The 14698-nt window shown below is 43.0% G+C and overlaps 1 protein-coding gene across 1 annotated transcript; it reads left to right on the top strand.

Annotated features, from left to right (window-relative positions):
* Positions 1–8116: 8116 nt before the first annotated feature.
* On the top strand, positions 8117–12819 carry LOC103724096 (growth-regulating factor 4-like). The gene is made up of 4 exons (XM_008815249.4): positions 8117–8639; positions 9326–9716; positions 11975–12450; positions 12548–12819. The coding sequence occupies exons 1-4, from the start codon at positions 8450–8452 to the stop codon at positions 12553–12555; spliced, it is 1065 nt and encodes a 354-aa protein (XP_008813471.2). The 5' UTR covers positions 8117–8449; the 3' UTR covers positions 12556–12819.
* The last annotated feature ends 1879 nt before the right edge of the window (positions 12820–14698 follow it).

Here is a 14698-nt window from a genome sequence, read left to right as displayed (position 1 = left end):
GGGCATTAAGACTTCCCTACGGACCTATGCTCGGGTTCATCATCACAAGCCCGCTGACCTTTAACGATAGGTAGCCCTTTTCGATGTACCTGACTAAATTCACTTTTCTTTTATTATTATTATTATTATTTTTTTGCGATAAAAGTGAATTAGATAAGTATGATTTATCAAGACTCAAGATTGCTATCAAACTTAATAACATAATATTGAACCTAACCCTTAGAAGTGCAGGCCATGTGTGTTGTGAAATTTCAAAGTAAAAATTATTTTGCAACTCGCTAAAATTTTTTTTAATAAAAAGAACTTAAATTGACTTACTCCTAACTAGTCATTGGGCTTTTTAGATTTTATATACTTTGTGTGTTTATCATTTCAGCACTAAAGCATAGAAATTAGGTTTTTTTTTGAGATAAACTTATTTAAAAATACAAAAACTTTTTTCAAAAATTTGAATCCTATACCCCCCCAACCTAGATCAGACATTGTCCTCAATATTTTTTTAATTAATTATTATTATTTTTTGTATTTTTTTAATAATATTATATTATTATATTTTTTATTTTTATTATTTATTATTATTATTTTTATTTTGGACGAAAATATGATGCATATGGAGGATAGAAGTATTGTACCTTAGTTGCATCAGTAATATGAGGACTTCTGAAAAAATACGATAAGAAAATGTGCAACAATAATCTATGGAAATTGGGTTGCCTCCCAACAAGCGCTAAGTTTAACGTCTTCAGCCAGACGCAGTGCATCCTTATCAAATCATACCGAGTTCATGCTGAGTTCTTCAAGAAAGAAAATTTGTAGGAAACTGATTGTTGGGCATAGAGTTGACTGCTGCTATGGCCTTTTCTACATCAAAGTCAAAATGGGTCAAGCATGTTTTCAGAGGGTCATCTTCTAAAATATAGGGAAGGGCTTCTTCTACAAAATCATCTATTTTGTCTATTAGGAAGCACTCAACTTTCCTCCCGGGTTGATCAGAGGCACGAAATATATTTAACTTGACCTTCATATTCCCAAAGGATATATTCATCACCCCAGTTCTACAATTTATACTCGCATTGGCTGTAGCTAAAAAGCGACGCCCAAGGATCACGGGGATTTGTTTCTTAGGATTAGGCTCATGTTCCATATTAAGGACGATAAAATCTACTGAAAAATAGAATTTGTCTACCTTGACAAGAACATCTTCAATTATCCCACATAGTGTTTTTACAGATCGTTCAGCCAATTGAAGGGATACCGAGGTTGGTTTTAACTCACCTAACCTAAGTTTCTCATAAACTGAGTAAGGTAAAAGGTTGACACTTGCCCCTAGATCTAAGAGTGCTCGATTAATGAAATTATTTCCTAAGACACAGGAGTTGGTGGGAGCACCAGGATTTTTGAATTTTGAAGGGGTGTTGTGTTGGATAATAGAACTCACTTGCTTAGTTAGGAAGACCTTTTTAGGCACATGTGTCCTAGATTTTCGCTTTTGGGTACAAAGGTCTTTGAGAAATTTGGCATAGGAGGAAACTTGTCTAATAGCATCAAGAAGCGGAAAGTTGATTTTGACTTGTTTGAAAACCTCCATCATCTCCTCTAGTGAAGTTCCCTTTTTGCTAAAGGAAGAGGGTGAATTAAGAGCTTCAGGAAATGGGACTTTTGGAATGTTAGTTTTGGCAGAAAGTGGACTAGTGGAAGAAGAAGAAGAAGGTTTTAGATTTTCATTTGACACATTTCTATCCTCTTCTTTACCTTCCTTATTGTTATCCTCCCTAATCTTATTGTCTACTATACGTCCACTCCTTAGGGTAGTCAAAGCATTGGCTTGCTCATGATGAATTGTATTTAGTTGATTTTCTTGAGCCATGTATTGTCCCCTAGGATTACTCACTGGTTGGCTTGGAAGCTTTCCTTCATCTCGCTTGTTCAGTGCATTAGCTAGTTGCCCCATTTGGGATTCTAACTTGGCGATAGATTGCGTGTGAGAGTGCACCAATTGTGTAATGGTTTCCAAACCTTGAAGGGAGGTCAACACTTTCTCCTCAAAGGCTGTGTTTCTATAAGATGGAGGAGGAGTGTGTTGAAATTGAGTCGAAGGACGGTAGAGATGAATATTTTGTGGGGTTTAAAAATTCTGAGGGTTTTGAAAATTTTGAGAGTAGGGTTGGGCAGTATTCGAAGCTTGCTGCTTCCAAGAAAAGTTTGGATGATTCCGCCATCCCGGGTTGTAAGTGGTAGAATATGGATCATTACCAGGTCGGGATTGCGTTTGGGCAGCATTTACTTGTTCTTGCACAAATTCAGAAAATTGTACTGCCGAAGGGCACTCAAAAATAGTATGAGACGGACTAGAACAGAGAGCACACACTTGTGCTTGGGGAAAGTTTGGAAGCTGTTCTTTAGACATTAGCTGGTCCAGCTTGCGGGATAGTGCATCTACTTTGTCAGATAGACCTATAGACTGGCTAACTTCATATATGGTTCCTTTTCTTTGAGAACTCGGGGGTGCTTAACGAGTGGAGGAGGTATAGTGGAGGAAATTTTCATTGAGGTTTTCAAACAACTGCCATGCCTCATGCTCACTCTTAAGCATGAAAGTTCCCCCACACGAAGTATCAACCATCTGACGATTTCGTTCAGACAACCCGTCATAAAAGCATTGCACTAGTTGCCATTTGGGTATTTGATGATGCGGGCATTTTCGGAGTAAGTCTCTAAATTTTTTCCAGGTTTCATGAAATTCTTCCCCGTCAGATTGGGAGAAGCTCGTGATCGCACGCCTAAATTGGTTCGTTCTTCCTATGGAAAAATATTTTTTCAGATATTCATGTTGCATTTAAGCCCAAGAGAGAATAGAATTAGCTTCTAATGAATGGATCCACTGCTTAGCTCTATCCTTAAGGGAAAAAGGAAACAGCCTAAGTTTCAGAGCATCATCAGTGAAGTTCTGAATTTTGACAGTAGTGCAGATCTCAAGGAACTCATCCAAATGTTTGTATGGGTCTTTATTGTTAAGTCCATAAAAAGAGGGAAGCATTTGGATGACACTAGACTTAATTTCAAATTGTACAGTCGCAGTGGTATCAGGTAGTCGAATACAAGATGGAGAGGTATAAATGGAAGGAGTAAAGTACTCCTTTAACAATTTGGGTTGTTCTTCAGCCATCTCGACAGGTGGAGCAGATCCTATGGCTCTATAGGTACGGATTTCGACTCGAAGGGCCTTAATAGAATGCTCTATTTCAGAATCAAAAGGTACTAATTCAGGAGATCTGAAACGACACCCTAGCATACACTAATAACTTTTTGATCAGTCAAGAGTCAAGCATGCACTAAAAGAAAAACACATCAAGTCCTTGTATTTGCCCTAAAATCACTAGACAGCTCCTAACTGGTTTGAAGAGGGCACCTAAGCCTCCAATCCGGTCTAATGAACTGAGTTGACCAGGTAAGCTCCCAAGTAAGTGGGGGGGTCACGATGCGTTGCAAAGGTCCCACTTAAAAACCACTTGCCTCGAACAGATGAACTGTCTTCCTTGGGACATAGCTTGCCTAGACATCAACTAAGTCACAGAGCGAAATTGGTGCAACTTTCGGTGATCTTCGTCCTATTGAGCTCGAATGTCCCTAGGAGCCGGCGTCTAATTGATTTTAATTAAAGTGATAGCTATGTGAGAATTGATTCACCTAATTTGGGCAAGAATCTGGTGATGAAATTCAGTTCTTATTATATTGGGGTGATTGCCCTTACTACGTGCGGATTAATTGGTATATGTGTATCAAGCATGCATTCACACTTTTACTGAAATTAAAATCAAACAATCACCACAAAATTTTAGGCTAATTAGGAATCAATTTAAAAAGGTTCAGATGTTACCAAAGGAAATTTCTCCAGCAAATTTTTTAAAGCCTACCTCTACAGCATTCCTTTTCCAACAGTTCTCTTTTTGATCGTCCTAAATTTTCTCTTCGATTCCTGATCAAATAATACCAAAAGAAAAACAAAAAATTAGTACGAGAGAAAAAAGAGATAAGTAAAGTAACAAAAATAGGAAAATTTTTTTATTTTATTTTAGATATATATGTATATATATATTTTTGAAAGTTTAATTTATAAAAAGAAAAACAACTATGCTAGCAATCCCCGGCAACGACGCCAAAAATTGATAGTCAACTTTAAAGACCACGCAATAGCACGTATTTGGTAGGATAGTGATTACGGGTATCGATCCACAGGGATTGGGGTACAGTTGCTTTCTTAAAAAAATATTTAAAAGAAAAAGTTTGTGAAGAAAATTAAACTAAGGAATTTAATAAAAAAATGCAATTAAAAGGATATCAGTTTAGAACTCACTCCCTGCATCTCAAAGGGCTCCCAGGGTCAAAGGGAAAACGAAGGGCTCCAACCTAGTGGGACAGAAGGGCTGCTTATTAGGGCAAGGAATTCACCACTATCATTATACTTAAAAAAAGAAAAAATAAAACCATCACGTGACAAGCCATGGTCCCGGGCCTTTTTTTTTTTGGTGAAAACGGCAATTTCATATAACTCTAACGTAAGTACATTCTGCCATATCAGAAGAAAGCAAAAAATATAGAAGAGGTGGAAGCTCTACCGTGGAAGTCCAGCAGATCTCCCATGAATGCCGTACAACGTAAGAGACGACCCAGTCTGCTGCTCTATTCGCCTCTCGGAAAGCATATACTACCTCAAAATCGTCCATCTCCAAAGCCAGCCTGCGGATCTCACAAATAAGAAGATGACCATCGCCAAACCTGTCCGCACCCCGGATCCAATCGATGACTATAGATGAATCCCCCTCGAGGTGCACCCGCCTAGCACCAAGCACCCGCCTCGCGTAGGATACGCCCTCCCAAGCTATCCGCAGCTCAGCTCCCACTACTATGAGCCCAGGCGTACACTGGCCACCCGCAGCAACCAGGCGCCCAAGGTGATCTCTGATGACAAATCCAACCCCTCCGGACCTTCCCTCCAACACCACGCTACCATCAAAACTTACCTTAAGATAACTAGGGGGTGGGGGCACCCAAGAAGCAACGACAAACCTGAGTGCTGAAACAGCACAACGAGTACCCCAGATGTCCCTGGCCATCCTAAGAGAACACAAGTCGAGACCGGAGGAAATCTCCCCAGCCTGAAGCACAGCTCTATCCACCACCATCCTCGTCGAAAACCTCCTACCCTCAAACAATCCTGCATTCCGGTCCAACCAAATGTGGTAGGCCAGATATGCTCTATGTATCCCTGCCTGGGCAAACCTAGGGCTCTGCTCGGATACTCTCAGCAGATGTAACAAATCATGTGCCGACTCCACTGAACAAGGAAGAGGGATAGGTGACCTCCTCCATATCTCCCTAGCCTTGGGACACTACAACAGGACATGCTCGATGGTCTCCACGGCGTCTGAACACATCTCGCAATATTGAGGGATCCGCACACCCCACCTGACTAGCACACTCCTGGTAGGTAGGCAACCCTAGGCCACCTTCCAGATGAAGAGTGCCACCCGCGGATGGATCCGCATCCTCCAAATCCACCCTCCTTCATCTGCCTGATTGGCTCCTCACTGAAGAGAGCCAGGAGATCCCTAGCTCGCACCTGCGACCGTCCCGATGGCACCCAGATCAGCCTATCAAACTCCCCTCGGTGGGCATCGGAAGAGCCAGGATCATCTCTGCCAGCTGCTCCCCAAACACCTCTCGGACCAGCCCCACCCTCCACCTGCCCTCATCTGGGATCATCAGATCACTGACCCTACAGCCTGCTAAACGTCCCGAATCCACCATGGTGGGCAGGCGGCTGATCGGCTGCGCGGTCACCCAACAATCCTCCAACACATCGATCGAGTGTCCGTCGCCAACAGCCCATCTGATCTCCGGCAATACCGCCCCCGCTCTGGTGCACATCTCCCTCCACACTGGAGAGTGATGACGGGCTGCTCTCGCTCCGGGAATCAAAACTCCATACTTAGCCCTCAACAACGAGGACCACATGCTGTCACGCTCCATAACAAATCTAGCAACATGGCGCGCCGCTAAAGCCTCCCGCTTCTCCAATAAGGACTGCACCCCTAACCTCCCCATCTGGTCAGCTGATACACCACCTCCCATGCCAGCAGATGAATACCATCTCTACCACCCTGCTCCCCCAGATGAAACTTCTGAGAAGCTGCTCAATGGTCCTCAAAACCGCCATTGGGATGAAGGAGGTGGAAAGTAAATAGGTAGGGATCGAAGAAAAGACTGACCGAACCAAAGTGATTTTTCCCATCATAGATAGTGAGTGCCTCTGCCAGCCCTCCACCCAGGTAGCGATTTTTGGGGCGGTCGTGATCGTACCCATCACGTGCACTTGCTGTCAGGGCAAGGGGCAGCAGCGAGCTGTGGGGGCGAGGGGTGGCTCCTTTTCTTTCTTTCCTTTTTTTTCGTTGCTTCCCCCCTTCGGCATTGGTGGCGGTGGGGGATAGCTTGCTTGGTGTTGGGCCGGGTATCAAGGCAAAGGGAGCAAAGGTACAGCACAAAGGCAAAGGGTATGGGCCCTCGAACATCTTGGAGGAGTGCCGGCTAAGACATGGCGTAGGGAATGATTGCTCCTAGAGGTCCCAAAGATTTTAAAAGGAGGAGAGGGAGAGAGGAAGCAGTTGCCCCTCCTCTCTCTCCAGTCTCAGTCACAACTCACAACTCACAACTCACAAGGGGGGGATGGAGCCGAGAGGAAAAAAGAGAAGGAAAGAAAAGTTACCAAGCTACACGATTAAGAAGATTCTTACTCCCCTATTGTGGAGTTCTTGGGAGCGTGCGGAGCAAAAGAGAGATGTGATGTGGGGCTCATAAATTAAGTGATAAGACCCACTTGACGCCGGTGGAAGGTCGCTCAATTATTTCAGCCAAAGTAGGTGCACCCCGGGCATCCACCATGTTTGGATTTTGCGGGTTCCCCTTTACTCGAATTAAATGGATCGCGGTTGCGGTCTCCTTCGGCATCGACGGATGGTTTGGGCCCGCAAGTCATTTGGCAGTCGTCGGTACGCCTCCTGCTGACATCCACCCGTGTCGCCCTTCGTAGCCATGGAGTAGTGCGCAGCCGGCAATCGTGTACGTAGTAACTTTTTACGCTGCAAATGGGTTCGGATCCGTACGATGAATATCTCCGGCATGAGCCATGCAAATGGGTTCGAATCGCATCTTTCTCACGCAACGATTCATCTTCTTCTTCTTCTTCTTTTTCCATCATCGGCCGCCGCTAGATTTTCTCTGCATGGATCTGAAAGCACTCCCAACTCTTTTCTATATGAATCTCAAAGCGCCCTGGCAGAGATACCACCCCTTGAGGCGATAAAACGTTAAAATAGTTTCTATAAGGAATGAAACTTACTCGATAGTCTATTACTCATGTCGAATCTGAGTTTGACGAGGTGAGAATTGTATAGGTTTCTTATTATTCATTGGATTATTCGACTGTTCGGATATAATTAGTCATATCTGTTCTTAGAGTGCATGGGCTGTGCGGCACTTGAATCGGATAAACACGTAGATTTTGCTCCAACTCACATCTCATGTTGCGTAAAACAACTTAGGCAGGTATGGCAGGGATGCTCTAATATTTCCTTCAGATACATGATTTACTTTAATGGAGCACAAATAAATTTACAAGTCTCGACTGTCAACCAAGAAAGATAAACAAATCAACCACAACGAAGTCTGTGCTTGAACATTCTCTTAGGGTTTTAAGGATGAAATCTTGGCTTGCAAGCCTAGCCTCAGGCCACACATTTCCTGATATTGAATCTCGAGGTACACGTAAGTGCACATTCCAATTCAGCCGCACCATGCAGATAACTTCCAAAAATTGTTAAAGTGGGCACCAAAATGAGTAATAATAACGGAGGTAAAATATTGTTTTTTTTTTAATAACCTCTTTCCTGCACCCAGAGCAGATATTGTCTCCTTTCCCAACACTGTGAACCCCAAAGTTTCAGATAGAGACGCGGAGAGCAAGAGATGAAACCGGCCCCCACTCTCCCCAGCGCTCCTCTCTTTTTACCTTCACCTCCCTCCACTTTGTATATATTCCATATCCCCACTTCCCTCGCCATTACTTTGTAGCAGCAGCATCGATCCCCTCAACCCCCTTCCCTACAATAAAATGTTTCAATAAATCCCACCCCTCCGCTATAAAACCTCGCTACCGACTCCGTCCCTTCTTTCTCCGCCGCCCCCTCGTCTCTCTCGCTTTCTCTCTCTCTCGGAAATGGCGAAACCTTGTTGCTTTTTCTCACCGGAGAAGGACGCGACCGCGTCTCGAACCCCATGTCATGACTGAGGGCCGGGGAGGTTCTTCTTCCTCTTTCTCTTCCTCTTCTTCTCCTTCTTCTATCTCTCCTGCTTCTCCTCGTCCTCCTCCTCCTCTGCTTCGATCTTTGGGGCGATGAACAGCGCGGCGGCGGCGGCGGCGGGGTGGCGGCCGCCGTTCACGGCGTCGCAGTGGCAGGAGCTGGAGCACCAGGCGCTCATTTTCAAGTACATCATGGCCGGGGTCCCCGTGCCTCCCGATCTCCTCATCCCCATCCGCCGGAGCTTCGAGGCCACCCCCGCTCGCTTCTACCACCACCCTGCCTGTAAGACATTTCTGATCCTCGATCTCCTTCTTTCTTTCTGGTTACTGCTATTTTGGATCAAACTTTTGGTTTTTCTGGGGTTTGCGGAGCTGCTACCGGCTTGCCCTTTTTAGTGGATGTTCCTCATAATTGCTCGGTTGCGATCTGGAGTTCGAAAGTTTAAATCTTAGTTTTCATCACTGCTTTCCTCCTTTTTCTCTGTTTCTCTTTCTCTCTCCATTTCTGAGGTCTTGTTTGAAGTTTGCTTTTCCTTTTTTGTTTCTTTAAAAAAAAAAGAGAGGCTTCTAATGCATTTTTTTCAAGTAAATGGTGCATAGTTGCCTTCATCTCTTTCACTTCTTTGGGCATTTGAGAATTCCTGCGACTTTTGATCGTAATTTGACGACTTTTTCAGCTTTACCCCGCTCCCCCCTCCCCCTTTTTTTTTTTTTTTTGTTTTAAGATGTTTTCCTCTCCAATGTTCTCCTTTTACTTGATGCTGCGATTAGTCGCCATTTTTTTGGTACTTTTGTTATGTTTTAGAAATGTGCGTGCCCCAAACGTGTAATCACCTCTTGTATGCATTGTGATATATTTAGAGTGCCACTATGCTTGATCCTCTGAAAAACTACAGAAGAGAGCATCCACTTCAGATACCAGTTCCTTCTGAGTCCATTGATATAGATTGGTTTTCCTTTTGAGTACAGTGGGTTACTGTTCCTTCTATGGGAAGAAACTGGACCCAGAGCCAGGTCGGTGCCGTCGGACGGACGGGAAGAAGTGGCGGTGCTCCAAGGATGCGTATCCTGACTCCAAGTACTGCGAGCGCCACATGCATCGTGGCCGCAACCGTTCAAGAAAGCCTGTGGAATCACAAACCCTCTCCCAGTCGCAGTCATCCTCGTCCACTGTGACATCCCTCGCCCCCTCCGGGAGCAGCGCGAGCAGGAGCGGTAGTGGCAGCTTCCAGAGCATACCCCTCCACTCCATTTCAGGTGGTAGCAACCTGCAAGGCTCTTACCCTGGCGGGGGCAGCTCCTCTCAGCAGCTGTATATGGACCCTCATTCCTATGGTATTGGCACCACCACCAGCAGCAGGTCTCTTTTCTTTGGTCATTTGCTTTAAAATGCTATATATACTTGCATCTTTTGGTAGCAGCCTGCACTGATGATTTTTGCCTGCGATGGTCTCTCTTATTGATGTTACTAGAATGTGATAAACAAATGATTGACAGGTATGGCACTCACTAAGGCGGTATCACTTGACTATCTGCTCTCTTTTCCTTTTTTTTTTTTTAAATTAGTATAACTGACAGGTCTCCGACTAATGGCTGCTGATGAGTTTTTTGTTTTTCGATTCTTTTCCTTACTATCTAATTATCACCAAGTATGCACATCAATGTGTAAGATAACGAAAATTCCTCATATTATGAAAAATAGCCGGCGTTCTGACGTCTGGATACCTATATATTGGCCAAGATATCCAGATATCTTGATTATTTAAACCATAATACAAATAGCAGAATATTCTCGCTTTCTTGGCTGAGATAAAGCAAATTAGGATCTCAGTTTATTTCAGTCTAAGTTGTCCATCAACGTTGCCAGGACTTTGGAGATTTAAATTATTGGTGGAGTAGTCTGAAAGTTAGTTGGTATTGTTCCTTTGTTGTTATATCCATGGTGTGAAAAATGTTCTAGTCTTCCACCTGAGCAATAGAAAATTGTGGATATGTGGCTATGCAGTGGTGCTTTGGCTGATTGGGACCTCTGGGACTTGGTTGTGGAACACCTGAGATTAATTCTTGCAGAAATAAGATTGCTAATGAAACTTACTGAAACCTGTCTGATATTGTTTTTTTGTCAGAGCTCGAGGAGCTGTGAGTCTTTTTTCTGTAGACTTGTCTTTTTCTTTTAGCTACATGATAAGTACTGTAGAGGATTGGCACTGTTAGAATACTGCTAGCAGCTTTTTTACTCCCCTGTATATTATTCTGTTTATAAGGAGTTAGTGGTAGTTGTCTGACGAGCTTTACATAAATTTGTCCTCTGCTATAGTAGAGGCAGTATGAGCACTCTTGCCTTCGAGACATGTCTATCTTCACAGCTGGCAGATATATTCACTCGTTGTTAAATCTCTAAGGCACCTCTTCCGCATGAGTACACTGTAGATGGATATCATGTTAACTTGCAAATGTAGTTATCTTTGTGTTATTTTTCAATGTTATACAAGCGTATCGCCATATGAATGAACCCACAGGCTTAAACTGGGGCTACTGGTTTCTTGGATTTTATTTTATCGATTATCAAGCAAAAGATTGCTTCTGGATATTCTTTTGTAATAACTTTGTGATAGTTTATAACATATGTCTCTGCTGTTCTCTCTGTTTCTTGCAATAGTTTTGCTGATGGCTGGCAAAAGGTTGGTGACCAAAATACTGCATTGTTCTCTCAGTGAAGGAAGCCTAGTCCTAGGCTATGACCCATAATGTATCATATTCAACAATATTTGCCCACTTTAATATGAAAACGCCTTAGTTATGAAACATAGATATTGCTGATCTCATCTTCGCGCGCTATAGTTTCCAATGTCGACTTAGTAACAGTGCAGGGTTACTTTTTTGCATTTCTTTAGTTTTGATTACAGGTTGCAATTCCATAGTTGTTTCACCGATATGGTGTTCTTGTCTCTCGGTTACTACATAAACTTTAATACTCAATTCTCATGCTAGAAGCCTTGTGTTGGTCTTGAGGACAAGGCACTTCTGCTTCCTCTGTCAAGCAGTGTTCGTTTTTGTCCATCACATGCCATTCTGAAGCTTACTGACATGAAAATTTAGGTATCTGTTGAAAAGAGAAAGTTCAAGATATCCCAAATGGTAAGGCAGAAATATGGACTAATTGGCATAACCTTAATATTTTTCGGTTTGTTTCATGCTTAAAACTATGCATGATGTTCACACGCTCTTGCACATCAAATAAAAAGTCCATTTAGTGTCTTCATGATATATCATTTTGGGATGTCCCTTGAAGATCTCATCTTAGGCTCCTTTGCATTTTGTGTAACATATATTTCATGAAGTTGTTGAATGACATCGGTCTGGTGTGATGCATAATCACCTGTTTGCGCAAGTTGGTACTTGATAGGGTGTGCCGGCTTATCCATGCCTGCCATTTACCAACATAGAAAACTTCAACATTAATTATGTGATGCGTCATCAAGTAGCAGGCCTGTCCATTTTGCTTGATGCTAGATGCCTTTAGTGAATGGAGTGATTCTCTTCATTTACTTGGAATTCTTTAGCTTAGTCTCCTGATTATTCTTTTCCGTTTGGAATGGATTTGGGCCGAACATACAGGTACCTCTCTGGATTGAAAGGAGAGTTGGATGAGCATAGCTTCTTTTCAGAAGCTTCTGGAAGTGCAAGGGGCCTCGGGATGGACTCCTCGGTGGATAGTTCATGGCGGCTGATGCCATCTGGGATCTCCTCATTTCCGCTGTCGAAATCTAGAGACCCTTCTGTTCTACAGAGCGCTTATCCTCAGCTGCAGACGGTGCAAGATCTTGGGCAGGTAACCATCAGCTCGCTGCCGAAACATCAGCAACAGCATTCCTTCTTTGGCGGTGATTTTGGTTCAGCAGAGCCTGCGAAGCATGAAGGCGGCAGCCAATCGCTCCGGCCTTTTTTCGATGAGTGGCCTAAGACAAGGGATTCATGGTCGGATCTGGAAGAGGAGAGGTCCAACCGGATCTCATTCTCGACAACCCAGCTCTCCATTTCCATCCCAATGGCCTCCTCCGACTTTTCTACCACCTCTTCGAGGTCTCCTAATGGTGGGTCCTTCATCCACAGGCAATTTTCTTACTTTGTTCTGCATTTATTTTGGATTGCCACGCCTCGTGACTTGTCCTTGGGCTACTTTTGCTGCAGATGACTGAGAGAACTCTACAGGCCTTGTGGTTCTGGCAGTGTTAAGAAGTCAGGAAGTGGCTGTGGTATCAGACTATAAGCAGTACTCTTAGGGTTACCTATTTGGTTTTCTTTAAAGATATTGTCCTGGGTTTTGTTAACAATCTCTCCATCCCACGGAACTGTTTGACTGATCTATCTGTGGCTACTGGCTAGTATTATATTATTTTTATGTACTGAAACTGCCTGTGAACACTTTATGCAAGTGAAGTTATGAGTTTAGTGCTTGGTGAGTTTGCTGAAGTCATCTATCATCCAGAGGCGCTGTGTTCAGAGTTGGTGGCATTAAGGGATTTTCCTAGGCCCAGCCAACACTGCCCTCTGGCTCAGGTACAATGATCTCTATCCTTGCGTTCCAAAATTCCAGTTTTCTAACTTGGCTTCTGTTGGCATCTTGCCGCTTTATTCCCTGGAATTGCTTGGTTGATGGCCAAAGTGGAGACACCACCCCGCCAGAAACTGATGGGAAAAGATGGCCGGGGTTTCGGATTGACAACTGTGAGGTAAATCTTTATAGTGGTAATGGGTCATGGGCTTGTTGATAGCCTTCCGTGGGACCGACTAAGCTACCGGGAGAATTGTGAAGTCTCTCTCTCTCTCTCTCTCTCTCTCAGTCTATATTTGCTGATATATGTTTTGGGTAGGAACTTAAGATATATTTGGATAGAAGCTGATCATTGATGGAAAAAGGGACGTCCAAATTCTAGGATGGCAGAACATTACAAAGAAAGACTAATTCTGAACATTGTTGTAGTCCTACATTAACTAATAAAAAGAGTGTTGCATGGGTTTATTAGCTTGGATCACTTCTTTTAGTAGTTTAAACTTTTGGTAAGTCAGTGACAAATGGTATCAAAGTTAAATTCATTGTGTCCCACAATCTTTATTAATTATGTGGATCTTGCGTTGAGGGATATGATATGATAGGATCAAGTAAGACTTGAGCTATAGGTGGGCCATCATTCTCTCATGTAGAAGCTAATTATGATGAGGCCATCATGAGATTGGGTTGGAAAGATAGTCGTTTTCTCAAATTGACTAATAAAACAGATGCCTTGTGGATTTATTAGTCCGGGTTGATCCTTCTAATAGGTTAAAGTTTTGGGTTGTGAGGTCAATTATGTATCACCATGTAGGCCTCTTAGGCTCTTACCGGGGGATACTAGGGTTGAGGAGGGATCGGTAAAGTCGAGTAGGATCTGGGCCATTGGTGGGCCTCTTTTACTTAACTGGGGAGCGAGCCATGATGAGACCATTATGAGATGGCATAGAAAAAATTATCATAGTTCTATATTAACTCATATAAAAAAAAAGGTACCATGTAAGTTTATTAGTTTGGCCTGGTTTTTCTAACTGCTTAAACTTTTGAATTGAGTCAGCTACAGAAGACAGCCTTATTTAGGATTCTTTTACGCTTTGTGATTATTATATTCGCTTCCAGCTTGTGCTTCATGTACAGTTCTGGATTGTTGTTCAAAGAATCATGTTGTTGGCATGTGTGCTTGTGCTGCACAAGCACACAATCTTTCTTTATTCTGTCACCTGCTTTATATTCCACTGGGGATTCGAAGGCTGAAATCCTAAAATGATTTATATTGGTCGGCATGTGCGCGTTTGCTTGGATCATTTTAGAATAATTTAAAGCCTTACATTGGCCAAGGCATTTGAAGTGGATGTCACCAATTGCTCTATTGGTTGTTTGCCAACATTTTTGATGTTTGGAAAGCATCGAAGTAGGAGGTCCCAGCAGGACAAGGAAATTAAGGAAAAAGCAAGCACAAAGTGAAATACGATATGATGCATGAGCAACGGGACATGGGATTAGGGGACTTCAAGAAGGGTTAATCATACTCTCTCTAAATTGATTCGAGCTTGGCGGCCTCATTGATTTCTAGACGTGAACATCCAATTGAGGAACTCTGATTGTGTCGCGTTCTTAGTGAACTTGCTCCGTGGAGGTGAGTACGAAGATTGGAATTAGAGAAGTTCATGAGCAATTACTTTCTAGGTAGATTCCTTATATTATAGATCAAATTTAGCTTTCTTTTTAATGATGGATATTTTAGGGATGATTGGTTACCACAAAGGAGACATATTGACGGTGGCAAAAAA

This window comes from Phoenix dactylifera, chromosome 17 (assembly GCF_009389715.1).
Source record: "Phoenix dactylifera cultivar Barhee BC4 chromosome 17, palm_55x_up_171113_PBpolish2nd_filt_p, whole genome shotgun sequence".
Lineage (NCBI taxonomy): Eukaryota > Viridiplantae > Streptophyta > Magnoliopsida > Arecales > Arecaceae > Phoenix > Phoenix dactylifera.
Note: the sequence above shows the minus strand (reverse complement) of the source record. Positions and strands in the feature narration are given on the sequence as shown.

Bases quoted from the DNA above. Each gene is read 5' to 3' on its own strand.
- LOC103724096 (XM_008815249.4), top strand. From the start codon at position 8,450: ATGAACAGCGCGGCGGCGGCGGCGGCGGGGTGGCGGCCGCCGTTCACG. The intron at 8,640-9,325 runs GTAAGACATTTC...TTTTGAGTACAG, and splicing joins CTTCTACCACCACCCTGCCT to TGGGTTACTGTTCCTTCTAT. The intron at 9,717-11,974 runs GTCTCTTTTCTT...CCGAACATACAG, and splicing joins GGCACCACCACCAGCAGCAG to GTACCTCTCTGGATTGAAAG.